A 14,227-nucleotide genomic window follows, 5' to 3' on the forward strand; every position below is an offset into this window, starting at 1 on the left:
TAGAGCCATCATCCTGGGAATCAATCCCTGTGGAGATGTAGCCTGGTGAGTCCCTCTGTGGGTGTTATAGTCACAGCTAAACTGAGGAAACAAAGCTCTTTCCAGTAAAGTCCTTGGTGCTTTAAAATGGTTCAACATAAGAAACTTATGATTTCCTCAGTGGAAATAAGGATCAAGGGGCATCACCATCTGCTTTGTTTCTGCACACTAAGGTTATAGAACTGTTCCATTTGACTTGCAGCTGAAACCTTTCTCAGGTATACTTTCTCTTCTTAAGAACTGAGCTCCTCAAAGGCAAGGACTGCTTTACTTTTCTTTTTTGTATCCCTAGCACTTAGCACAGTCCTTTGTATACAGCACACACTTTACTAGAGGCTTTATGCTTTCTTTTGCCCAGTGGCTGAAAAAGTTTTAACTTATTAAATAATATTTGCACTCTTTTGCCTGACATTCAAGATTCTCCATGATCTGATCTCAATTTACCTTCCAAATTTTATTACATTGTGATCTAAGCAAGCTACCTTTACCTGGAATGTTTTTCCAATGTTGGAGTTTGTTTTGTTGGACTATGCATGCTATGCAATTGGAAAGATTAAGAATCTATGAATATGCCTTGAACCTTCCTCCCTCTGCCTTTACCTATGCTATTGTTAGTTTTGCTCACAATGCTCTTTCCTTGCCCCTGCATCCTCTTCTCTATACTGGTCTACAAATCCTTTTAGATCTGGTTCTCATGTCATCTCTTTTAGGAAGCCTTCTCAAACCTCTCTAACCAAAAATTATCTCTTCTCTGAATTACTGTACCACTTTGCAGGTATCATAGCGTCAAGACTACATGGTGCCAAGTTGAAGAAAGTGTTTAAATTTTTCCAAAATAATTTTTTTACCTTATTTTATCAATTCAACTAAAAATTTCTTATGTGCATGCTACATTTGAAGGCTTTCCCTCCACTTATTTGTAGTCTTCATGTCTCTTATCCTATGGATAAGTGGACACTGGATACAAAGATGCTGCTAGAGGTTACACTAGCAAGATTGTCTTCTGCTTTAAAGTTCTAAGTAATTAAAATGTGTGAAGCATATTAAGTAACTAAGATATATAAAGTAGGCTTTGTAAGAAGCACATGTAAAATAAGTGAAATGAATTTACCTGAGGGGATAGTAATGGAGGAGGCACTTGAGCACGGAGATGAGGCTGAGATGAACTGAGAGGTTGTGCTGGAGGCTGCTGCATGCCCCGGGGTTGTGCTGCTGTGTTACCAACACCAAACATACTGGGATTGCCATTCTATAAAGAGAAGTTGGAATTCTTTAGTGAGAAACACTCCATTGCTTACCACAGGGAGACACTATGACACTACTGATTTTAACACAAAAGCTCCAGATAAGTGAATTCAGTGGCTAAGTTATTTCATTGAAAAAACCTAAAATATATACATATAGGCACTCACCTGTCTAACAGAATTCAAGTTTTGCATACCCAGCCCTGCTATGGAGCCAAGGGCTTGGTTAGGTAGTGCACTATTTGAAGGGGGAAGCTTCATGTTTTGATTGGACATAAACTGCATGTTTTGGGACTCGTCTGCTACAATGCCATCCTGATTGGACAGAGAGAAAGATGTGCAACACCAGCCAAGCAAGCAAGTAGGAGTGAGAAATCATTGCCAGGAACAGAAGAGAAGTCACATGAAATTCCAGCATCAACAGGAAACAAGTAGAAAACAGAAGACATCAGATTAGTGTTACTTCTAGGGCAAGCAAAAAAAATATTTTCTATGGATTAATAGGAAGGCACATATTTAATTTCTATGATAAGCAAATGCATTAAAAGGGACAATGGAATATGGCTGTTTTCATGGGAATGGTAAATCCTGGCATCAGACTTACAGAGTTTTACATATAATGTTAATATGACAATGTGCCTTAGGTTAAGTTATTTAAAAAAGAAAAACAATTGCTTACCTTATCGAAGTAAGGACTGCGATCCATGGAAGACTCTTTGGAAATCTGAGGACGAGAACCAGGGCCTTTTCCTACTACTCGATTGTAATCGCCAATATTTAGGCTATGCTTATCGATCTCCATTCGTTTGTCCTGTAACATTCCTAGCAGATGAGGAAGGAAGACTCTGAAGTCTGATTGCAAAGGTCAAAATAATGGTTAATTTCACATAAGCTAGCAGAAATTTAGTTTTCAAACTAAAATGACTTCTGACTTAAGGAGGATATTTAAAAAAAGTAAGCCTTTTCACTGATCTATAACCTATATGAGTAATCAAGCTAGAGGGGACTTCAGATGTCAACAAGTTCCTGAAGAGGAAGCTGAGACTTTGAGGAGTAATGTCATTTGCCCAAGGCCACCCAGCTGGTGAGTGTCAAGGGTGACTAGAACCTGGGAATTCTGACCTCTAGCTGTAGGATTTTATACTACAATACTTTCACTGTGAGTCCACATACTTTGCAATTATGTTTTGGAAAGTCTTAACTAGTTTGATTGGTGGATTCCCGAGTTCTTATCTCTTATCAAGCTCATATTGCCTAATTTAAAAAAGAATTTTATTAAAAAATATTCTTAACTTAAGATACAACTGTAAAACTGTCACTATGTCACTATAGGACACTATGAAGTGCTGGGTGAGACATAATGCTACTTTCATGAAGTTTACAGTCTAAAAGAAAGGTAAGACAAACACAAAAAATTTTAATGCAGAATAACACACAAGGGTGCAAAGAAACCACAAAAAAGAGCAAGGTGAGAGGTCATTATCATGAGATTCCAATTAAATTTGATGTTTTTAAAGTGCACATGAGTTTGATTTTAGTAGAATGGGAGGAATTAAGTAAAAAAAGAAGAGGGAAGATATAGGAATAGAGAAGAATAAAAGTGAAGGGATAGAGGCAGTAAGGCATATTCTAAGGACAGTAGTTATCATTTTGTTGAAGCATAGAATGGGAAGAGAAAAGCAATGTGAGAAGATTAGAATCATAAAATCACACCAGATTATGGAGGAATATGAATATCAGTCAAAGAATATGAATGTAATTCATTAGATAATAAGAAACAAGTATAATTCTTGAGCAGGAGTGATATTCCCAGACTCTCATTATATCATGAAGATGACTATAGTATCTCAGACAAATGTCAGCAAAATAGGACTTCTGGAATTTCAACTATCACTGGACAGTTGTCACCTCAACCATTTCAGTTAGTTTTGCTGCCCTATTTTTTTTACCCTTTGTTTATTCTATGTTATAAGGGAGGGCTCTCTGGGTGAAGGGATATACTGGGAAATGCATGTGATATAAAAGAAAAGATATAAGAAGATTAAAAAAAGAAATTTGAATGTGATTGACATTTTCTCCCTTAAAACATTAATTGAAATTTTTTACATATGAAAAAACCCATTCTAGGGAAAAGAACAGACACAATGCCTTTATATGTTAAAACATTTCTCCCTATATGAATATATGGTTTTTGCAATATTATAGGAGGCTATAGACAAGAATCATTATGAGAGAGTGTAGCTAGACTGCATTCTGTACCAGTCATAGGAAAGTCCACATTAATGAGATCACAGATATAATTACTAAGTATTCCATATGCCCAGACATTTTGGAGAAACATAAATGCACTGCTAATGTATTTTGCTCTCACAGTCCTTAGGTGCTTCATGAACAAAAATTAGTTTGGGAAATGCTACTTTCAGGAAGTGGGAAGCATGAAAAAGATTTTATGAAAGGAGACAAACAGAACTGTGTTTTAGGAAATGAACATTTAAGATGGATTTGTATTTATATCATTAACAATTATTTTAATACTGATAGGGAGTAGCAACATAAATAGTTTATTGATTGGCTGATTTGATATTTGATATTTGAGACTGGGAAAATGGTGGTGCTAAGGAGAATGAGCAAATTAGGGGTAGATGACAAGAAGTTTGGTTATGGACATTTAGGGTGTGAGGTGCCAGTTAGATATTCACAAAGAATTTGGAAATGTTGGACTTTAAAGAGAGATGGGTGTTAGAAACTACTTATAAAGAGGTGATGACTGAAGCAAATTGGTTGGCAAATGGATGTGCCAATTATCTTGAGGGAAGCATTACTTTCAAACCAGAATCTTTTGATTTCTTTTTAAGTAAGGACTTTACAAATATTTCATTAGCTATAAAACTATTTAAGTTTTTTTTTTTTTACTCTTACCTCCAGATAAGTCCATCTTATTGCTCTGTAAAGTTTCTTCTGGTGATTCTCTCTAAAACAATAAAAAGTACATTTCAAGTTCATAAATAAAATCTTAACAATAAATGAGTTTTTGCTATATTTTATTAACATGTCATCTAGCCCATTTTTTCATTCTGCAAAGAAAATAATAGTATTTCTAAGAAAAACAGGAACTTGATTGATCTAATTATAGCTTTTGCATTAGAGGTTGGAGAGCAACATCAGTTGTCAAGAAAATGCCGTAGGATTGGAAAAGCACATTTATTTAACTGTTAAGCACTATGCTAGAGATTTGAGGGAGTGTCAGAATTAGATAATATTTTACTTATTACCATTTAACAGACTTATTAAAAATTCATGCATACCGAAAAACTTAAATTTGAGAACTGCTTAACGAATGGATTTATCCAGGCTTCATCTTGTTTATTCCCACCTTTCATTGTTCCCTATGAAAAGAAAAAGCAGAGTAATGTATGAAAAAAAAAAGTGCTTAGTATGTGTGAATTTACATGATATAAAATCACTGTACTAAGTTCTGGGGATACAAATAGAAAAAAAAGTGAGGGAGTCCTTTTCCTCAAGGGGCGAACATTCTAGTGGTTCTATTATTTAAGGAAAACATGGATAAATTAATTTTTAAGCTACATAATTTTAATAATATCTAACATTTACATGGCATATCAAAGTCTACGGAGTATTTTATGTACATTCTGTTATACAACAATTCTGTGAGGTAGATACCATAGGTATATTACCCCCTTTTAAAAACAAGTAAAAAAATCTCACATGTAGGTTTAAGTATCATGCTCATAGCTGTTGCATAAGTAAATGAGGCAGAATTTGAAATCTTTTAAATTCTAAGTCTATTTGTTATATACATAAACTCTCTCCCAACCCTCATTTTCAGCAATATTAATCCTTCTGCTCTCTAAAACTTTTTAGCAGAGTAAAATGTGAAATGTAAAAACAACAACAACAACAAAAAAAACTTCACCAGTTAATTTAAGATTGATTCCCTCATCCTGGTATAACAGTGTCACTCTATAAAATGTTTTACATACATTATTTACTATGATCTTCATAATTCTCTAAGTTAAGCAGTACAAGTGTCCTTGTTTTAATAATGAGGTAACTGAAGCTGACTTACATGCTTAAGGTAACATGGTTAGAAAAGGGAGAGCTAGAACTTTTACTCAGCTCTTCTGTATCCAACACACTGCAGTACTCATCCCACTATTGCTTATTTAATTGCTTGTCAAATAGTAAACAATTTGAAGTAGAATACAAATAAACCAACTGCCTAGATAACCCCAAAGTTTTTTTTAAATGAATTCCTAATAACAGAATACTAACTGTTATGGTTAACATAATGGCCAAGCATAATACTTCTGGATTTGAAATTGTATGATCCTGTCCCCCTTGAAATATTCACCTTTGAGGACATTTTCTTTATATATGGTGGCCAGTTTAAAGATGGGTTAACTTCTTGGGATGAATTACTATTCCACATTCCAATTTCTACATCCTCTTCCTCCTCCCAGGCGGTGGGTCGATTTCCAGTCAATGGCATATCATCTCCACACCAACCATCTTGCATAGATTTGGGCCCTATTTGTAAATTTGATTAAGATAGAACAGAAACCGTTTTCAATGATGAACAATTTTATAACCATGGCTAATACTTTCTAGGAGAAAAGCATATCTAAATTGTGATACAAATTCCCTATTCATTTTATGTCCAATTTTCAGAGTTTGAATATATCATCCTGTGGACACTGGACTTTGCTTTAATAAGTCAGTTGCTACTAGTACTATAACTCAGATGTGATCATTACATTATCATGCAAATTATTAATAGTAAAAAATTTTTAAGAAAATAATTAACTATGAAGTAATAGGTAAGTAGGCTTTAATTTAAATGTCTAACCATGTCACAAATTTTAAAATCCATCAGTTATCACAAACGTTATCAGGAAGTTAGATTTCGAGTAAATATAGCCCATTTGGAGAGTTTTAAAAAGCCTTCTTAGAGTAATTGCTTTGAACTCTCTAACACTGGTGATACAGAAGCTATATGAAACATACCAGGTTTGCTCGAAGTCTGTGGACCAACAGAAGTGGTACCCCATGTGGAGGAGCTAGATGAAGCAGTAATGGGTTCCCCCCAGTTAGTACCAGTGTCTATGGGTTTACCCCATGCTGAAGTTCCATTATCTACGGTTGTGGCTGGAGTAGAAGGTTCTCCCCATGGTTCTCCCCAACCTTTAAAAATTATTAAAGTCATTAGTTCCTTAGAAAAGTTCAACAAAATAGTTTGTAGAAATTGATCAGCATATTAAAATTGCTACTTATTGTTCCCTTTATGCCCAATGACATAAACTAAGAATACACTGAATTAACACAGAAAAAAATGTTCATTGTTTTGGATGTTAATTAAAGATGTAATACACAGAAAATTTAAAGAAAAGATAAAGAATTGGATTTAAATGGCTTGTAAAAATTGAATTCTAGATGGAGTGGAAAGGGAGGAATGAAAAGAAAAGTTAGACAAAGCAATAATAAAAAATATCAATAAACACCATCAAAAATAGAATCTTCATTAGTAGGTAACTATTTCTTATCAAAAATTCATTTCTGGGGCAGCTAAGTGGCTCTGTGGATTGAGATCCAAGCTTAGAAACGGGAAGTCTTGGGTTCAAATGTGACCTCTGACATTTCTTAGCTGTGTTACGATGGGCAAGTCACTTAACCTCCATTGCCTAGCCCTTACTGCTGCTCTTCTGCATTGGAGAATACACAGTATTCTAAGATGGAAGGTAAGGGTTTTAAAAAAATTCATTTCTTTAAAAGCCTGGTGGAGTGATTGATATAGGAAGAGAGCTTGATGATGATGAAGATGAATGAAATCAGCAAATAAAAAGTCACAGATAAATGGAATGATGGTTCACAGCTCCTCTGGAGAAAAAAAAAAAGTTACCATAGGCTCTTTAATATAGTGTCACAAGGCAACAAAAATAGCTTTTTGTGCAATGCTCAGATTGCAGTGTTCCTGATAAGCATCTGCAAGACCACAATGAAAGTAAGTGTGACTTATGCATCAAATATTTGTTTGGAAGATGGGGAAGTAGATAAATTTGATAAGGAATTCAAGAAGACTCTTCAAAATAAAATCACAAAAAATGAAACTAATTTTACATGAACAAGAAATAACTTGTTTATTTATGGGAGAATCATTTCTGAATCAGCCATCAGTATAGTCAGATCAGAGTAGGGCTTCTAGAAGCTTGAGATGCTTCTGTTGTAGATTACATTTGGCTAATTGCAATAAGCAGAGGATTACAGAGCTTCCAAATTAAGATATATAATCAATCAAGGGTTTGGACTAACTAGTTACACATGAAAAACTTAGTTCATAAAACGCCTATTTTGCAAACTGTCTTTTTCTCAATCTTTATATAACCCAGATCAAATTACCTACTAGCACCAGGAGGGGGAAAGGGAAGGGAGGGAGGAAAAGAAGTTATATCATATAACTTAGGAAAACTTGTGTGGGAATTTGTTATTATATGTAATTAGGGAAAAAAATTAAGTTAGCCTAAGTCTGAGAGAAGCCATTAATATGCAAAAAAACCCCCTTCTTATCTCATTTGATCTTCACAACAATTCTGGGAGGTCTTTTTATCCCAATTTTACAGCTGAGGATATTGAGTCAAATAGATGTTAAGTGCAGCCAGCTTGGTCTGGAACCATATCTGGAATACTGGTTTCAGTTCCAAGTATAGTATTTCGGTAAGGATATTGATAATTTGTAGAACATGAAGAATACGCAGGTAAGAGAGCCTTGAGGCAATGCCATATGAGAAATGGCTCAGACAGGTAAGCACCAGCTGTTAAAAAAGCCCTCTAAAGCTCTCACTTTCCCTGAAGTCATGTGGGCAAATATTTTGATATTAAATTTCTACCTTGGAATTCCAACTGGGCTAGTGTAAAAAAAAAAAAAAGTCTTTTATATTTGCAAGGTAAAGGAAAAACTTCAGCAAATATCTGAAAGAAAAACTCATTTCATAACATTTTGCTTTTTAAAAATATTACTCTGTAAAGCTAGAACTTACCAGAACAACTACTGCTTTCCTTGTTTGACATGGCACTTGAAGATGGTAGCGGCTGATGTACCTGTGCTTGCTGGTCTGAACGGCTGCCACCATTTGGGACATTTTTATTCCACATATTCACATTTTTGTAGTTATATTTGCTTGGATCTCCCCAAGCTGAAGTTCCATCATCAATCTCCATTTTGCGGCGTATTGATTCTGGGGATGGCTCCTCCCATCCAGTAGGTTCTTCTTCTTTTGTGGGAGCTGGTATTGGTCCACCCAGCCAACCTGTACCAGGTGGCTTATTTGTGGAAGGTGGTGCTCCCCAAGATCCACCAATATCTTGTTTGTTCCAGTCTGGGGAGTTGATTGGCTTTGAAGAATCCCCCCAACCCGAAGGCTGATTAGATTTTGGAGGTTCTCCCCATCCTTGGGACTGACTAGATTTTGAAGGTTCATCCCAGCTAGATGAATTATTTGGATTCATATTGTTATTTCCCCAGGTAAAAGAATTTGATTTACCAGGTTCATTCCAACCAGATACTGACCTGTCACTGTCACTACCTCCTGAGCTAGATTTCTTAGTCTCACCCCAATGGTTGCTTCTGGAAGTTTCTCCCCAGTTTTCATTGGCAGAAACCGACCAGCCTTGATTTGATTTTTGTCCGTCTCCCCACCCTTGTTTAATTTTCTGTGCATCATTCCATGTAGACTTCTCCTCTTTGCCATTTCCCCACAACTGATTGCTCTTGACCATTACTGTAGCAGCAGAATCATCTTCCCATCCCCCTTGGCTGCTTGAGCCTTTAGAATCTCCCCACCTTGTAGCAGGCTTTGGATCTCCCCACCCAGATACAGATGAGGTATCATTACTATTAGTCTTATCAACACAACCCCCTGAGTTAGAAGTTTGTGTTAAAGAGCGTCCCCAGGCCTCTGTCCCATTGTCAGTCTTTCTTTCACCTCTAGGTGATGTTTCAGTATCCCAGGCAGTATTCTGTTTGATTGGAGTCTCTCCCCAACCTTTGTTGGAGAGAACACGTGGATCTAAGTCAGTTCTGTTTACTATGCTTTGGAGTAATGCATGCTGGTCAACTTTTCTTCTCTCTCTACTCTGCCCTTCCCCAACCACTCTTTCCTCTCGGCATCCAGTGCTTTCTGTACTACCTTCACTTTCCCCAGTACCTGTTGTTTTGGCCCAAATGGCGTTCTGCTCATTTGTCTGAGATGGAGCAGAACTCTGATCATCTTCCTCAGTAGGTTTCCATCCATTTGTAAACTTCCTACTATTTCCATTTATACTTTCATTGGAATGCTGATTGCTAGGCAGCTTATTCCATTCCCCATTGGATACATTAGTGCCAGTGTTTTGTGCAGGGCTTCCCCATCCTCTTCGATTTCCTCCAGAATTCACACCATTTCCACTTCCCCATGGTACATTCTGGGAATTCGCCATCTCCGACTCCCATAAACTTCCTCCTTTATTCCCATTCATTTGAAAGTTAGTGCCAACAGACCCATTTATGCCAGACTGCATTAGAGTTGCATTCACAGTGTCACCATTTGCTTGGTCATTAGGGCCTGAACATTTCTCTCCGGAATAATTAGAACCATAGGCACTCCATGTAGTACCATAAGAGCCACCATTTTTGGACTCACCATTGCTAAGATGGGAAATGGAAGTGCCATTTGTAACCGAAGAGGCCTGTATCTGAGAATGATTCCTTGTGCTCACACGCCAGGCCCCATGTCCTGTATTATTAGGCAGTTCATCCATTTGCACTGAACCAACAGCGTTTGGTAAACTAGAGGTCATAAAGTTAGTAGTGTTATTTGGTCCATTCATTTCAGTGTTAAGGTTCTGAGGTTGTCCACTGAATGAAACCTTCCTTGTACCATTTACTTCAGATTCACAATTTTCCTGAAGGCTTCCCCAGGAATCATGGGTGGAACCACCCATTTTAGAGTTAATACTCTGATTGTTAGGCATCTGGCCTATGGTACTGCACTGAATATTTGTGCCAGAATTACCACTCCCTACAGGCCCTTTTAGGGCATGTCCATTGTTCTCTAATACAGGCCAGGCACCATGGTTGCTATTTGAATTCAAAGTGCTTGGATTTAACCCTCCATTTGATGAAGAACTTACGGTGCCCCAAGCATTCATTCTATTGTTGCTACTTTCAGATTTGCTGTCAGGAGCATCCACAGAAACTTGACATGTGCTTATTATGGTTCCATGGGATAGATTCCATGGTCCATTATTACTTCCATTGCCCACATTATTGCTGTTGCTACCCACCACAAATTTGTTTTGAGAACTGTGTCCAATGCCATTTCGAATTCCATCATTTTCACCACTTGTACTCCCTGAAGCCATTATCAAAAGGTTCTTCTCTGACCCAGAGCTAGAGGCAGAGTCAGTGTCCATACATTCTGAAGTCAACTCTGGGTCACTGTCAGTGATAGAAGGCCATGCTTCTTTGTCAGAGCCTTCTATAATAACTTTGTCCCAGTTTGTGCTGGAGTCACTATTAGAAGACACTGGTCCCCAGTGAGAATTTTCATAATGGGATCCTAGATTACTATGGTTCAAATCTAGAAGAAAGAAAAAGCAAACAATTATGAAATATTTGGACTTTTAAAAGACAAACCAAAGACAAATTATTCTACATAAACCTGGGTCCTCTGTTCTATTAGGCAAATGAGTAGTACCTGGTAATGTACTGCCATCTGGCTGCAGTACAATGTGAGAAATTGGTAGAAGATAAAACCAACCACCTTTCATTCTCTTCTTTTTCATTAAGACTGGCTTTGCAGTTGAAAGAAAATTTGGTTCCACACACCTGGAATCTTATTTCTACACATCTGTTCTTTTTAACATTATCCTATTCATTCTTTTAAGACTTGGATCAAATGTTATTTTTCTTTCATGAGGATTGATTTCTTCTAGTAGTGACTCTAGAACTCCTACTAAGGTCAACTTCAAAAGGAGGACTTTAAGTGAAAGCTAAATGATAATTGGTTGGATTATCTTCTTAAGGGATTTTCTTATTTAGATATAGATACTAGATTGAATCAGACACTAGATTGTCCTTTCAAAATCAGACTCTGTGACATCATTGTTCATCTGATTTCTTTAAGTTGGAAAGATCTTAGGCTCAGTTCCCATATGTAAAACAGGGACAACAAAATCTGTAATACCTCCTTATCTAAAAAGCTGTTATAAGTTCAAAAGAGACAATAGAAATGTAAAATGCTTTGAATACTTTAAAGCATGGCATAAATGTCAGCTATTATTTCCCAACTACTCTGAATGCATATCATTCCCACTAAGCACCTAAAGCAGCAGCAGTAGAAAGGGTACTGGTCTTAAGATCTCAGGAGGGGCCAGCTAGGTAGCTCAGTGGATTCAGTGACAAGACTAGAGATGGGAGGTCCCCAGATTCTTCCTAGCTGTGTGACTCTGGGCAAATCACTTAAATCCCTCCGCCTAGCCCTTACCATTTTTCTGCCTTGGAATTCATTCTAAGCAGTATTCATTCTAAGCAAGAAGGTACGGATTAAAAAAAAATAATCTCAGGAGAGACTTAGGTTCAAACACTGATTATAATATTTATTAGCTGTGACTCTAGATAAACAAACTGATCTTGGAGACTCAATCTGCTCATATGTAAAATGGGAATAATATTTATGCTACCTACATTACAGGGTTGATATAATAAAAAGCCATTCACAAAACTCAAAGTTCTACAGAAATGAGTTGTTATTAGTACCATATGTCAGTAACTATATTTTGATTAGCTATTAAATGAACAATTTGCTAGTATTTGATAAAACATGTGCTCACTGGTAAATCATCAAAATCAGCAGCAGTCTTCCAAACTATCTTCCCCTTACTGAAGTTTTCTTTTTTAGATTTTGATGCCAGATAAAACAGTCTACATATATCATTGCCCTGCTTAAGAACCTACAATGGGCTTCTCATTGTCTATTATCTATTTCACCCCTCCATAACATGTCTTCATTCTATCAATTTAGTATCATCTGTAACCCCAAGCCAATATACTATTCCAGATAAGTGGGTTTCTTTATTTTTCAAATCTTTCAAAAACCAAAACTTGACATAGCTTCCACACCTTGCTTATATTGTTTTCTCCTCCAGTAATGCATTCCACTCAAGGTCATGCTTCCTGAAAAATTCATTGATAATTCCAGCCCACAATACTTTTTTCCTTCATTAACTCCTTTTTGTACTTATTGTTATTATATATTAACACAGTTATATACTCTTTTGTTTTCAATCTATATTTTACAATATACTAATAACACACACACTCACGTTTCATTAACTGTTTCATTATCATGCCTTCTTTATCCTCTCACCTCTCATAAGAATGTGAATAGGAAAACCTCATACTTCTTTTGTATCCCATAACCCACAGTGCTAGGAATGCTGCAAATCAAAATCAACTGTTGGTTGCTTGATTCATAGGACCATGGTTTGAATTTAGAAGGACAGAGTGGTTTTATGAGGAGAAAAAATTTTTTTAAGTGGAGAACCTACAGAAGTTGAGTTCTAGTTTTGGGGAATGTATATTTAAGTAAAAGTTATATGCATGACCAATAAAACTCTATGATGGCCAGTTTTAGACATCTGCTAGGACTCCATATCAAAATTCCTTACTCCCTAGAACAAAATTTCTAAAGGTCATATTTTGCCCCAAATCTTAGTTGACCTCATCATCCAATCAAGGGAAGCTTAAGGAACAATCCTAAATACTGTGCTGGTCAGAATAGCCAAGAATGATGGGACCAAGTTCTCTGGGATTCTCCATCTTCAACTGCCTTTCTACTCCAATTCCTCTACGCTGCAACTGTGGAAATAATCTTCTGTAGAAAAGAAAGCATTTCCTATGATAACCACTTTTTCTTGGCAAGGTAGTGGCAAGTAGATTTTAAGAGGAGCAGAGAATAGCAAGTTCTTCAGAATAAATAGATTTAGTTTCATTCAAGAGTGACAATTAGATTTACCTACAAAGCAGTCTTCCATTCCCATTAGCTTGGAGCTACCAAAATTACAGGGTCTATGTGAGAGTTCATGAATAAATGGGCCTAAATAAGTAAGATATGAAGTTATCTCTAGCCTGAGGAAGAATTTCTCTCTGAATCACTATTCCCTTTTATCCTAAAGTGGTATTTCTGCTTGGTTACTCTTAGAAGATGAAAAAAGAAATCCAATATAACTTTACTATGGTATTCTAATATCATAAACATACTATTTTCCATGAAAGCTATAAATATTGGAAAGCAACTGCAGTGCTATGTTAAATTTATTTAAGTTCCTTCAATCACGAATCTAAAAAGTCTTTCCTGGTAACACTCTTCATATTTGCTTTATTATACATTTAAGACAGAGATACCAAGAACAATAACAAAGGTTAAAATTTTGCCCACATAAGAGTGAAAAACTTTTATGAATCTTAAAATAAGAAATATTTTCTGGTGGAGTTGTGAATTAATCCAGTCATTCTGGAAGGAAATTTGGAATTATGTGCAAAGGACTTTAAAAGGATGCCTACCCTTTGACCCAGCCATATCACTGCTGGGTTTATAACCCAAAGAGATAATAAGGAAAAATACTTGTACAAAAATATTCATAGTCACACTCCTTGTGGTGGCAAAAAATTGAAAAATGAGGGGATGTCCCTTAACTGGGGAAATGGCTAAACAAATTGTAGTATATGATGGTGATGGACTACTATTGTTCTATAAGGGATTAATGATCTGGAGGCTTTCCGTATGAATTGGGAGAATCTCAATGAACTGATGCAGAGTGAAATGAGCAGAACCAGAAGAACATTGTACACAGAATGTAAAACATTGTGGAATAATCCAATGTAATGGACT

The 14,227-nt window shown here is 36.3% G+C and overlaps 1 protein-coding gene across 1 annotated transcript in view; it reads right to left on the reverse strand.

Moving 5' to 3' along the window:
• Nucleotides 1-14,227, reverse strand: part of TNRC6A (trinucleotide repeat containing adaptor 6A) — an 81,048-nt gene that overhangs the window by 22,430 nt on the left and 44,391 nt on the right. Inside the window, exons 4-11 of the mRNA XM_044658136.1 lie at nucleotides 8,336-10,915; nucleotides 6,309-6,485; nucleotides 5,656-5,831; nucleotides 4,589-4,669; nucleotides 4,203-4,254; nucleotides 1,963-2,105; nucleotides 1,452-1,598; nucleotides 1,151-1,288 (exon numbers count right to left, since the gene is read on the reverse strand). Coding sequence (XP_044514071.1) covers nucleotides 1,151-1,288; nucleotides 1,452-1,598; nucleotides 1,963-2,105; nucleotides 4,203-4,254; nucleotides 4,589-4,669; nucleotides 5,656-5,831; nucleotides 6,309-6,485; nucleotides 8,336-10,915 — 3,494 coding nt within the window. The remainder of the gene's footprint in view (nucleotides 1-1,150; nucleotides 1,289-1,451; nucleotides 1,599-1,962; nucleotides 2,106-4,202; nucleotides 4,255-4,588; nucleotides 4,670-5,655; nucleotides 5,832-6,308; nucleotides 6,486-8,335; nucleotides 10,916-14,227) is intronic.

Source organism: Gracilinanus agilis, chromosome 1 (genome assembly GCF_016433145.1).
Source record: "Gracilinanus agilis isolate LMUSP501 chromosome 1, AgileGrace, whole genome shotgun sequence".
Classification (NCBI taxonomy): Eukaryota; Metazoa; Chordata; class Mammalia; order Didelphimorphia; family Didelphidae; genus Gracilinanus; species Gracilinanus agilis.